This window comes from Corylus avellana, chromosome 9, assembly GCF_965113065.1.
Source record: "Corylus avellana chromosome 9, dhCorAvel1.hap1.2, whole genome shotgun sequence".
Taxonomy (NCBI): Eukaryota; Viridiplantae; Streptophyta; class Magnoliopsida; order Fagales; family Betulaceae; genus Corylus; species Corylus avellana.
Window position 1 is genome coordinate 11,420,218 of NC_142498.1, and position 12,936 is coordinate 11,433,153.

Genomic DNA, 12,936 nt, shown 5'->3' on the forward strand with positions numbered 1-12,936 from the left:
TATTACATTTAACACTAACTACTAGAGTACATTATAACAGAAAACAGAAAATAGTGAACAAGAAGAGTGATACTCATAGTGTCTCCTAATTAGTAATTAGAGTAAAATCCACTTAAACCCCTTAAACTACTACCCCAATGACAATTTATCTTCAAAACTATCAATTGTGATAATTTACTCCCCAAACTATCAAAACAATGACACTGTATCCTTAATTTTAACAAAATGACAAAATTACCCTTACTAAAATAAAAACAAAATACTTAAAATTTTTTTTTTTCAAAATTTTAAAGGTATTTTTGTCTTATTGAAAATTTTATATGGGTAATTTCTTTATTACTAGTATTGGGGGGTATATTGTCATTGTTTTGGTAGTTTGAGGGGTAATTATAGCAATTAATAGTTTGAGGGGTAATTGTCATTGTGATGATAGTTTGAAGGGTTAAGTGGACTTTACCTTAATAATTAACCAAATTTATTACACTTAACACTAGTAGCTAGAGTACATTATAACAAAAAGCAGAAAATAGTGAAGAAGAATTATATCTAGAGAGTAACACATCGACTAACTATTATAATCAACTGACTAAATGAGTTTTCTACTTGGCATCTTCATCATAGTGAAATGCTTGATCCAACACTTAGAGGTGATAAAATGAGTCGGTGGATCGACCCGTAATGACTCGTGACCTGTTTAGGATAAACCCAAACACGACCCGTTTAGCTAACGGGTCAGCCCCACCAAACCCGGACACGACACGACAATTTCATGGGTCACCCGACACAACCTGCTTAACCCGTTTAGCTAAGAAAGTGATTTTTTTTTTTTTTTTTCAATGAAAGTGATGAGTCGAGTCATAAACAGGTAATTGAACTGCTTATGACCCAAACCCGTTAAAGGTAAACAAAAAATAAATAAATAAACGGGTGTAACAGGTTACTCACAGGTGACCCGCGGGTTGACCCGTTAAGAGCAAAATAAATAGGTCAACCCGTTTATGACCCAAACCCGATAATTTCGTGTCGAGTTGTCGGGTCGTATCAAAATTGCCAACTCTACCAGCAATAGCCGTCTACCAAACTTGCTAACCTATAAAATACTGAAATGTTTTATAGTAAAAAAAAAATAACAGTGTAAATCCACGACTTATAAGTAAATTGTCAAGAAATTTATTATGCAATAAGCTTTCAAGTAGTAAAAACATATTTAATACTGGGCTTAGCTCTACACTATTCTAACCCTTATGTGCAGCCTATTTTCTCTTAGAACACAATTCTGAAGCAATTTTAGAAGAAACCATGGGACCAATGTGATCGAAACCCTAACAAAGCCAGCGTTAGAAAGCGAACCAAGATCCAGAGAAAATGGAGGAGCAGCATGGTCCGATCAAATGGCTGAACCTAATGGTCTCTGAGCCCTATTTTCTCTTCCATTTTCTCGCTTTCTTCTCCTACTTTGTCGTCCGCTGCTCCGCAACCCCCATCCTCTTTCCTCACCTCACCCATAATCTCCTTCATCGGGTACTCTCTCTCTCTCTCTCTCTCTCTCTCTCTCTCTCTCTCTCTCTCTCTCTCGCTTTAATTGAAAATTTTAGTATTTTTTTGTTAAGTTCTTTGCATTGGATTTTTGTTGATTTCGTGATGTTCCTTGTTTACTGTTCCTTTTATTTGTATAGGAAATCCAAGCGATTCTGGCATTTTCTGTGTTGACTCTTATCAAGGTATGGTTTTTCCACTGCTTTCTCTAAGAGTTTTTATATATTAATATGTAATGTAGCATTTGGTAAATTTTCAAAAATTCCCCATTTTAGTAGTTTGCTTTCTTCGAAGCCGAGCATATAGGATCCATTGTAGCATTATCTTTCGTGTGCATATACATTGACTATCATATATTGTTGAATGTAAGATTCAAGATAGGATCCTTCAAGAAATTCTATAAGGAAATAGTTCTCGTTCTTCGAATTTATTTGTTCTGAAAGGCAGTCTAGCCAATTGTGGAAAAGCGTTTTGTTAAGGAGAGAGAGTAAGGAGTGCTAATTTTACCTTTACTTCTACAGAAATTGTATGATGCACTTTGAAATGCTTTCTAAAAATTATGAGGCTGTTAAGAAAACAGATTTTGGAGGTACTGAACAAAATTTTGCATTGTGATTGGTTGAAGTAGCTAGGATTTTAGGAAAGTTTATGTGTCTGTTTTCTTTGATATATGGATTATGGAACTTTCATGTATTTTCTATTATAGGTTGTTAATTCTAGCTTTCTCTATGTTTACAACAGATGGTTAGACAAGAAACGTGGGAGGCCTTTACTGCTGATATGCTGTTTTTGGCAAAGGTGGTCATCTCACTGCCATTTCCTGGTTTTGCTATATAAGCAAGGAGATTCAATTGTTATTAGTCTGCAAGATACCTATTAGAAAAGAAAAAAGTTATTGGTTTACAAGAATGATTGTGAGTTATCTATTAAACCATGCATAATACATGCTTCTGCAGGAAGGATGAATAGTTTTTAAATGTCTGTTACCAGAAGTTAGATAAATATATATTTTTTATATAAAGTTCCTCTTTTCTTTGTATCACCTTCTTCTATTCTTATGTTTTTTGTTTCAATGTGGTGTCTTATGTTGTATTTTCTGACCTGAGATGCATTTTCTATCAGGTTTTTCTTGTCACTCTTGCGTTAGTATTGGATTACCATGTGGCTTTTTGGTACTTAGTGGTATTTGGTGGTATGTACCCTATTTCATGTCTTTTATACGATCTGTAAACTGGGAAAGTAGAATTGGAAATACTAATATTCTGATTTTCTTTGTTTATTTAAATTTATGGTTTGGCCCCTAGCCTTTCTTAAGTTTATAAAAATGTTTGAATTTAATATGATAGCAGCCTGCCTACGTTGCTTTATGATATTAATTTACTTCTCTCATTTGATAGCATGCCATTGAAAAAATTATGATGTTATTTGTTTTTCACTTAATTCTACTGAAAAACATAGCTGAATGTAGAGCTGAATATATGACGAGTCAAGGATTCTTATATATTAATAGATTTGATTGTTTGATCTTAATGCGTATCTACTGTGGTGTTCTTTATGCAGTTATATATGTTCTAACTCAACAGCCTGCCTACCAAGGACTAGGTAAGAATGAATTTGGGTTTTCCCCTCATATCATCATGATAATAATAATAAAAATAAGGTTGTAAATGAACCGAGTTGTTTATGAACAGTTGGAACTCCACTCATATAAACTCTGCTTGTGTTTGGTTTGTTTAATAGACAAACTGAGTTTGAACAAACAATTAACGAGCCTAGCTCATATAAGCATAACTTGGCCCATTTAAGCTTGTGAATTGGAGCATATACAAACTTGACTTGAGACGTTTTGAGCTTGTTGAAAGTTCGTTTTTGTACCCACACACACATAATATGCATGGTAAGCACGCTTGGGATGGCACTCTTTTGACTTGTTCATCCTAAAATACCATATATATCCCCTCGAAAACCAAAATCATCTCTCCCAAAATCCAAAGAATCCCCATTTTGTCTTCGGTTTTGTGATCGAACTTTGGTTTCCGTGAATATACTTTCCCCTTGTCATTCAATTCACCCAAACATCCTTTTACTCTACATCATCACTCCACTTTATTAATCTTATCCTTCACACCACCTGTCCACTTAAGCACATTTCTGTGCTGTGTACCTCAAGTCCTTTGACCCCTGACCCTACTTTTTCAGGTGTATAACTTGTTATGCTCTATTATCCGCCCACATCTAGTCACTGTATCTTAACTGCACACTTTTACTCTCTTTCAATCCTTGTTCTGTTTTAGAGGCGAGTTAAAATTGAAAACACTGCTCTATCCGCATTTTTTCATTTGGTCTTTTCCTTCTTTATCTTTCATTTCTTTCCCTCAGCATTTTGTATTGATTGATTGGTGCATGATAGAAACCGTGTTTTTTCTTTTTGTAAGTGAAATATTTCAAGGAAGCAAAATTGTTAAGGGAGGCGAAGAAATTGTTGTGCAAGATCAGCTTGGCTGTTGTTTGTGATTCCATCATAAATCCTAAAGACCCTCCTGCCTCCTCATTATTATTTTTTTTTTTGGTTTTCCCTATTCTCATTTTCTGTACGGTTTCCATTTATATGCCTCAAATTTGTCTTTATTCGTCTGTATAAACTGCAATTTAAAAAATTGTGTGGTCCATCTATGGATCACAAATTACTATTTTTTCTATTCCCTCCCTCTTGTCGGCGCGTGCTGACTGTATTATTTTTTTGTGTATTCTCGGTTGCTAGTGTGGTTGTAGACCACGGTGGTTGGTTATATGTGATGGGGTTCTTGAGCTGGTTTTGTGTAGATACCAACGTTTTTGAGCTTTCAGTTGCAGAAGGGGCTTCATTCTTTCGCTTGGTTGAAAAAATCTAAGGGGTTTCTCGAGCAATGCACATGGGCAAGGTGAATGTTGTATGGATGTTAACTACGGTGGAGAAGTTGGTCCAGGGAGAAGTGTCAACGAGTTTTTGAAGTTGTAGAGGGATGGGAACAAGGCCTACTTAGCATAATGATGTTCGAATAGGTCTGGCTGATATTTGGCGGCGGTGGAGTACGAGGGTGGTGGTCAGCAAGGGTTCACTACAATCCTGAAGGAGCTGAAGGATGGGATTGGAGGAGATGTGCCACCGAGGTGAGAAAGTTGGTGGCTTTTTTGGAAATGCCTTTCGGCAAGGGGAGTGGAGCTCCATGTTGACCCAATGGTGGGTTGTTATATGGTGTGGGTAGCTCTCCTTGGTGTCAATGGGGAAGACGTGAGAGAAAGGTATGTTTAGTAGGACCTATGCAGAGGTGTTAGGTATGGTAGGGCTGACTCAGGCAGGTACATCAACGCTGGCATGACAGCGATCCTAGGTCGTCAAGGGAATAGCACGGCAGGCTTTTCATCTAGCAAGGAAGGCCATGATAGGATCGTTGCAGCCGTACCACCTCAGGTACAGAAGGACACGCTAGTGGAGGTTATGCAGAGTAGAAACTGGTCCCCGTATTCATGCTGCAGCAGGAGACATGGCAGTACGAGGGAATGATTCAGGTATCAATGGGTCCCTCCGTAACTTTAAAAGACAGTTGGAGGATCTAATCGGGGAAGTGGACCGGGTTTTAGCTAAGGTGGATGAGGCCCAGATTTCTAAGGGGTTGAAGGAGTTATATAAAGTGGATTAGGCTGAAAACTGTGAAGGAAAAGCCCAATTGAACAGTGTGAACCCATTCAATTTTAAATTCAAATCCAGATTTGGATTGGGCTTTAGTTAAGGCAGATAAGGGTATGAGTTCAAAGCAGGCTCATATTGATTTAAAACCAGCTGTAGGTGTTCAAAGCCCAAATACGCAGATAAGAGCCTGCCAAGCTAGAAATAAAAAAGGCATGTATCCAAGTCAGCTGAAGCCTTCACTCCAACTTAAGCCCATGTTGAAGTGGGTGAGAAAGACGCGGGTGGGGAGATGTTTTCTTTGGGCAAAGGCCCGGGTTCAGGAGCCGGTTAGGTGGTCGAGTGCTTCACTTAGATAAGCAGTGTGCCAGTGGTTCTGCTGGCAATCCTTGATGGTGCGGCAGTTTCCTAGAATCTTTTGGAGGGCTCTGTTGGTGTGTCATTGTATGCTGGAGATCATCCGTTCACGGAGATTTGCCTCTCAACTTTCTCTCAGACTTTGCTGGTAAGAGGTTGCATTAGTTTCTCTATAAACTCTGGGCTCGTCAAGTTCGACGTTGGTGGCAAAGTGTGCAAGTTACCGGAGTTGCCTTGTTTATTTCGACAAGATGGACCTACCCAAGATAATGTGGTTGATGTTTTTTTGAGAAATGACGTGATGAGGGCCAAGTTAACTTCTGCACTGTCAGAAAACATCCATGCCCTCAGTATAGGTTCGTTAGGAGTCATCTTAGCTCCTAGTTCTGAATGGGTTATTGTTGTTAAAGAGGAGAAGTAGATTCCTTTGCCTGATTTTTCTCCTCTGCCATCCTCTCCTGAGTAGGTTCGAAGGGTAATATTAGTATAGATAAGGGGAAAGTTGTTGTATCCTTTGAGATGGATGGATGTGGGGTCTAAGTAAAATGCTAACAGCTACAGTAGATGGGGACTTTCTTTTAGGCTTTTCTATGGGGTCTAGGAACATTGGTGTGCTTCACATTTCCCATCTTCTGTTTGTGGATGACACTCCGATATTTTGTGGGGCAAACACAAAAACATGCGTTATCTACGTCCATTATTCTTATGATTTGAAGCTGAATTTGGTTTGAAGATTAATCTAGCTATGTCAAAATTGGTTCTTGTGGTTAATGTTAGTAATGTTGATGAGTTGGCCCGTATTATGTGTTGTGGGGTGTCTTCTTTGCCTTTGAAGTATATTGTCTTCCACTTGGAGCTTCTTTTAAGGTCAAATCTATTTGGAATGGTGTTATTGAAAAGATTGAGTGCCTTTTGGCGGGATGGAAGAGGATGTACTTGTTTAAGGGTGGAAGGATTACCTTAATTAAGAGCACCTTTTCCAATTTGTATACGTATTTCATGTCTCTTTTTTCTCTTCCTACTCGTGTTGGTAATCGCATAGAGAAGATATAACAAGACTTCTTATGGGGTGGGCTAGGTGATGAGTTCAAATTTCACCTGGTTAGGTGGTTCAATGTTTGTTCTCCGATTTCTAAGGGAGGGTTTGGGGTCCAAAAATTGCTTTTGTTCAACCGTGCTCTTTTGGGGAAGTGGCTTTGGTGCTATTTGCATGAGAGGCATTGTGGAGAGCCATAATTGGACACTAAATATAGTAGCTAGTAGGGCTGGTGGTATTCTAATGAGGTCCATGGGTTGTATGGGGTGGGGTGGGGTTATGGAAAAATATAAGGAACGGCTGAGGGGATTTTCTAGTCATACCAGGTTTGAGATGGGAAATGGTTCCAAGATTAGATTTTGGCATGACATATATAGTGTGGGGATTAGGTCTTTATGGAAAATTTCTTGGATTTGTATAGTGTCGCTCGCGTAAAGGTTCTTTTGTGGTAGATTACTTGTAGTTATCTAGTGATTCCCAGCGGTGGAATGTAAGCTTTATCAAAGTGGCTTACGATTGGGAAGTTGACATTTGCTTCGCTTTTTAATTTGTTGTATTCCTTTAGATTGAGACACGGAGATGAAGACAATCTATGCTAGGCCCCTTCCAATAGAGGGATGTTTAATGTTAGATCTTTCTATAACGTCCTTGCACCTCATTATAACACTCATTTTCCATGTAAATGTATTTGGAGACAAAAGGTCCCCTTGAGAGCAATGTTTTTTGCTTGGACAGCCGCCCTAGAGATCTCACCATGGATAACCTAAGGAAAAAGCACGTCTTTGTGGTTGATTGGTGTTGTATGTGTAAGAGAAGTGGGAAATTTTGTGAAGTGCTATTTTTAGTTGTGTTAAGTTAGCCTTGGGTTTTGCATAGAAGAATAGGAGGACTTTTTGCTTGTTGGAGAGGGTTGGGAGGCAGTCTTCTGAGTGCAGCTGTGTGGAAGATAGTTTTGTCCTGTTATTTGTGATGGCTTTGGAAGGAAAGAAATGGTAGAAGTTTTGAAAATTGTGAGAGGACGGTGGTGGAACTCTAAAGCCTTTCTTTTAAAAACTCTTTACCAGCGGACAACTGCTTTAGATCTTAATTTGATTAGTTTTCATGATTTTCTTGACTTGTTTTCTCTTTATAGCTAGGTGTATCTCTTATATACTCCATGTATACTTGGGTTTTTTTGCGCTTTCCAATTAAATTTCAATTACTTATAAAAAAAATTAAAATAAAAATAAAAACTGCAATTTGACTAAAACTCTAGCTTGAGCTCGATTTGTTTGGTTTATTTGGGTCAAGCTATTTTATTTAAGTTATGCTTCAACACGTTGTTAGAGCTTTGCTTGTGTTCGAGCTAAGATATAGTTTGTCGAGTCATGTTTGAGTGGCCACTATCCAACTTGACTAGGCTCAATTACATCCCAAAGTTTTTAATTATTATTTCTCTAAGGCAAGCTTCTTGTTCCTCATATGCACATCATGAATTCAAGAATCCTTTCCTCTACAATGTTATTAACTCAAAATGTTTGTTTTTTTTTTGTATTTAATTGATTCTTTAGGTAATTCAAGTAAGTTAACACCGTTGCAGTTGGAAACCTTGCTGACAGAGGGGAACACATCAAGATTCTGGCTGGTTGGTTCTAAGGACTTTTTTTCAGAATTCTTTATGTTTAATAATTTCAACTATGTTTACTTTCATCCTGATAGATGAATGCACTTGTAACCTTACAAAAAAAGGTTGATTCTCAGAGGCATCTTTGTCTGGAGAGTGATTCCAGCAAGTTTGTGATTGATTTTCTCTATAATGGTAATATTAATCGATAATATTGTGAAGTACATGAAGAATCAGTTAAATAAAAAAAGAAAACAAACATATGGAGTTAATCACATTGTAAAACAGAACATTCATGAATTCATGAAGTGCGTCTGATCAGCAAGAAGCTTGCCGATAAAAATTATAACACCAATAACAATGACAATTTCAACAACAGGTGAGTTAATCAATAATACTGTGAAATATCTAAAGAATCAATTAAATATAAAAAAAATTGTGAGTTAATCCAATTGTAAAGCAGAGGATTCTTGAATTCATGAAGTGCATTTGATCAACAAGAAAGCTTGCCCCAGAAAAAAATATAATAATGATGACAACAACGTTATGGATTGAAGAATGTTTTGCTTTACAATGTAATTAACTCAAAATGTTGTTTTTTCTAATATTTAATTGATTCTTTAGGTACTTTAAGTAGGTTTAAGAATCAATTCAGCAGCTGAAACCTTGCTGATAGAGGGAACACCTCAAGATTCTGGCTGGTTGGTTCTAAGGACTTTTTCTCAGAATTCATCAAGTTTTACAATTTCAACTATGTTTGCTTTCATCTTGTTAAATGAACAGCACTTTGTTGATTCCCTGAGGCATCTTCAGCTGGAGTGATTCCAACATTGTGAAGTACCTAATCAATCCATTAAATAGAAAAAAAATAAAAAATAAAAAAATTGAGTTAATCACATTGTAAAGCAAGCATTCTTGAATTCATGTTGTCGTTATTATTGTTATATTTTTTTCCGAAAGCTGGCTAGTTAGCATCCTGTAGTAAGAGTATTTATGGACCAGGTACTTCAAGTAAGTTAACACCGTTGCAGCTGGAAACTTTGCTGACAGGGGAACACATCAAGATTCTGGCCGGTTGGTTCTAAGGACTTTTTCTCAGAATTCATTCTGTTTAACAATTTCAACTATATCTGCTTTCATCCTGATAAATGAATGGGGATGTAGCTTTACAAAAATGTTGTTGATTCCCAGAGGCAACTTTGTCTGGAGTGATTCCAGCACTCTGTAATTGATTTTCTCTCATCAGCTAAGAGCTGATATGGTTGTTTGCCAGATCTGAAGGACATGCTCCTTTCTTGTAAGTTAATGGAGAGAAAGGGATTCTAATTCATTTCATCATCAGTTGCCACTAGTTATCCAATAACTGTATGATAAAAAAATGTTATAAAACCTTCGTGAGGAGATTGCAAAGGAGTTAACTCCAATTGAGAGTGTGGGGAAGGACTACCCCAGGTATAAGAAGGGTATATATCGGTTCTGAATATTTACCTGTTAAGAGATGAACTACATTAGGTACATGTGCGGTATATTCTTGATTTTTCTAGCTCTGGATGTTCACCCGGCTAGTGTTTGCTTGATCTAAAGAAAAACTTTAGCTTTATTCTGTTCTCTCCACACAAGGCTTGTCACCAAGCTAACTATGGACATACCCATTCTGTTACCAGCGGGCCTTTTTTCCTTGCAATTGTTTTGCAGATCTCCTAGGTGTTTGGTTGATGTGGTAAATTGTTGAAGGTAGGAATATAGTACTAGATAAATGCTTGCTTGGCCATTGAGGTACTGGCCAAGGCCATTAAATGCTTGCTTGCTACTGCTTTTTTGATATGCTTGCCCTTATGATAAGGGTGAGTACTTTCTTTTCAATTTTGAAGCAAGCAAGGTGTGTATTGTTTCTTTTGTTTTAGCATGTGTTTTGTGGTTCCCCCATTGTAACTGTTGTTGTTGCCTGGGGTGCGCCTCAGTGTAGTTATGTTCCAATGTGGTGATATTCATTTATATTCTTAATTATAAAAATGGTGTTATGTTATTTGTTATTCTTAATTATAAAAGAGGTGTTATTTATTTTCTACACGCATATATCAGTATATGCGTCCATATATATGTGTGTGTACATATATGTAGACACATCATATATAGTGAATTTCTGAGGTTTGGAAGGATAGATTCTTCTGTTGTTTATATAAATTGAATAATGGTGCATATCCTTGCATGGTTATGTATTATTTTAGGACTTGTGTATTCTATATCATTTTCTTATTTGATAGCTTGGGTGGCTCGGATTTTTATGCTTGTTCCTTGCAAACTAGCCAGTTTCCTTGATGGGGCTTCCCTTCGTGTTTTCACACCATTTTCTACAGATTCACTTGACTCCAAGTAATCATGCTTATATAAAGCCCCATGAAATATGTAGAGGACTCTAAAATGTGCTGAGGCTCATTAATGGTTAACCCCACTAGTTAATACTCATAATGATGGTATATCTTCATTTTATGTTTGACCTACTTTTTTCTTCTCATTTTTGAAGAATTTTTTATGATTAAACAACTTTATTTGGCAGGTAGAATTTCGTGCATCATGTTCACCTGCTTGCATACGCACAAGTCGGTGCTTTCCTGAGCTCTCAATTACGTATGTTTTTGCCTTACATGGGTCTTGAACTTTAAGAAAAAGACAGAAAAAACAAAAAGGAAAGAAAAGATCCTCTTCTCGGCACCTTGTGAGAGTTGTGAGCAAATGTGTTGCCTTTATTGCAATAGTCAATATAAGCTGTTATTACAGAATTTTGTCTGGTTATGCTTCCTTGTCGCAGATATTCGAACAAAAATTTGTCTTTTGGAGTAGTTGATCTTGGTCTCTTCCCAAATGCTGCCGAAAAGTTTGGAATATATCTTGGTGGTAAAAAACAATATTAGTTTTGGAAACTGTTCAATTGCATTTAGCTTCACTATTATACATTTTCTCTTTGGTTTTTGTTAAGTTATTCATATAAGGATTATTTACTTGCAGGGAGCATGGATCAACTTCCTACATATATCTTGTTTGAGAATGCAGCTGAGGTTGCACGCATTCCTCAGTTGAATCTTGAAGCAAAATCTTCTCATCCTCCCATAACTAAGGTTCTTTCTGGCACTCATCTTGTTTAATTCATGTCTAATGGTTGTTGCTTACCCTTCTTCTTGACCCCCAACATGCTATGGAACTCACTCCTGACCTCTCTTTCATAGTCGGTTGCCAATTTTTTTACTATTTTTTAAAAAAAAAAAAAAAAAAAAAAAGAAGAAAAAGACATGGGAGCTTACTTCTCATCCATATGGGAGTGAAATTCTTGCATTAAGCTGTTGCATCTCTTTCCTTTTTTGTATATAAGTAATCGAAATATCATTAAAAGCGCAAAGCGATCCTATGTATACATGAAGTATACAAGAGAAGCCACGTAACTAGTAAGGGCAAAAAGAACAAGAAACCTATGATATCTAATCGAAACCTATGATATCTAATCACTACAGGAGAAAGACAAGTTGTTGCCTCTTAAAAACACAATCTATCTGTATTGTTTAGGTAGGTTGTGAATGCCTTGCCTTAAGCTTTTGCCTATGAGAGAGACTACATCTTGGCATTTAACTTGGGAATAAAAGATTGTAGAGATGGAAAACCAAAACTTGGATTAAATCCAAAATAATATTTGGATTTTAGACAAACCATAGAATTAAGGGTTTTTTTTTTTTTTGAGCAATCAAAGAAGTGGGTTTGATTTACTAGTGGGTCCACGAGTGTTTAAATAACCAGTTGAAATATGAGCCATAATAATGTTCAACATTGAAACTATAATATCATATAGCACTATGATTTTTGTCGAGGTGAGATGAAATATCTATCGTTTTTTTCTTCTTCTGAGCCACATGAAGTAATCACTAACTCCTGAAGTATATCTGTTGCAGAAACTTCTTTCCCGATATTTTGAGCTTGATCTTCACCTCCTTGAGTATGTAAATGGTAAATAGGTAATTTAACATTGATGCCTGCAATATTATTATTAATTTCCATTTGTATTCTTAAATAGCTTTGAGAGATAAAAGGGTGTAATGAATTGTGTAATCGAGTTTTATCTGTTGTATGATTCAAGCTCGAGGAAGAGTTTAATCCAGAACCATGCATTAATGTAATTCGCAGATTTTAGGCCAAAATTCCTTTCATTTGCAATATAGCACCGTTTGGCAAAAGTTTATTCTTATTCATCCTAAAATTTAACTCGTAATATTCTTACTTTTTACATTACATCAATTATTTTTTACTATTAAAAAAAAAAAATCGCTACAAAACAAATTTTTTTTTATTTTTTTATACCAAACGTTTTTACTTTTTTCTCACATCAATCAATTTTTGACACAGTTTAGTAACCGTCCGTTGCCAAACAATTCCTATGTTATTTGGACTGGTGATGGTTTTCCTCAGAAATTGGAAAAATCGGAACTTGGTCGTAGATGTGAAGATTTGCTTAGGAACACCAGGAACAATGAATAATGGGCTTGTGACCTATGTAAGTTAGAATGATTGTAGCATATTTGTGTAAAAGGGCTCACGTGTGTAATTGTAGGACATGTTCAGAAAACCTAGAATCGAGTCAACCCAACATTGTTTTTTTCTCTAATTTTCATTTATCAATCTATACAATTTAATCTTCCATCATTAAAGGTCATCGATCATAGTTCACCATTTTCATTTTGTAAAAATTACATA

At 36.4% G+C, this 12,936-nt stretch overlaps 1 protein-coding gene and 1 long non-coding RNA gene across 2 annotated transcripts; both read left to right on the forward strand.

Moving 5' to 3' along the window:
- Positions 1 to 1,226: 1,226 nt before the first annotated feature.
- LOC132190443 (Thioredoxin superfamily protein) lies at positions 1,227 to 12,434 on the forward strand. Its single transcript, XM_059605434.2, has 10 exons — positions 1,227 to 1,521; positions 1,677 to 1,721; positions 2,278 to 2,334; positions 2,659 to 2,728; positions 3,097 to 3,138; positions 8,147 to 8,220; positions 10,757 to 10,827; positions 11,009 to 11,094; positions 11,206 to 11,315; positions 12,138 to 12,434. Exons 1-10 carry the CDS (start codon positions 1,366 to 1,368, stop codon positions 12,198 to 12,200), a joined length of 774 nt encoding a protein of 257 aa, XP_059461417.2. The 5' UTR covers positions 1,227 to 1,365; the 3' UTR covers positions 12,201 to 12,434.
- LOC132190444 (uncharacterized) lies at positions 8,233 to 10,187 on the forward strand. The gene is made up of 3 exons (XR_009441134.2): positions 8,233 to 8,900; positions 9,202 to 9,273; positions 9,391 to 10,187. It is a non-coding gene; the product is annotated as an uncharacterized LOC132190444 (long non-coding RNA).
- Positions 12,435 to 12,936: the final 502 nt, after the last annotated feature.

Coding starts and splice junctions, on each gene's coding strand:
- LOC132190443 (XM_059605434.2), top strand. CDS start 1,366: ATGGAGGAGCAGCATGGTCCGATCAAATGGCTGAACCTAATGGTCTCT. Junction 2,335..2,658: donor ATATGCTGTTTTTGGCAAAG/GTGGTCATCTCA, acceptor ATTTTCTATCAG/GTTTTTCTTGTCACTCTTGC. Junction 2,729..3,096: donor GTACTTAGTGGTATTTGGTG/GTATGTACCCTA, acceptor TTCTTTATGCAG/TTATATATGTTCTAACTCAA.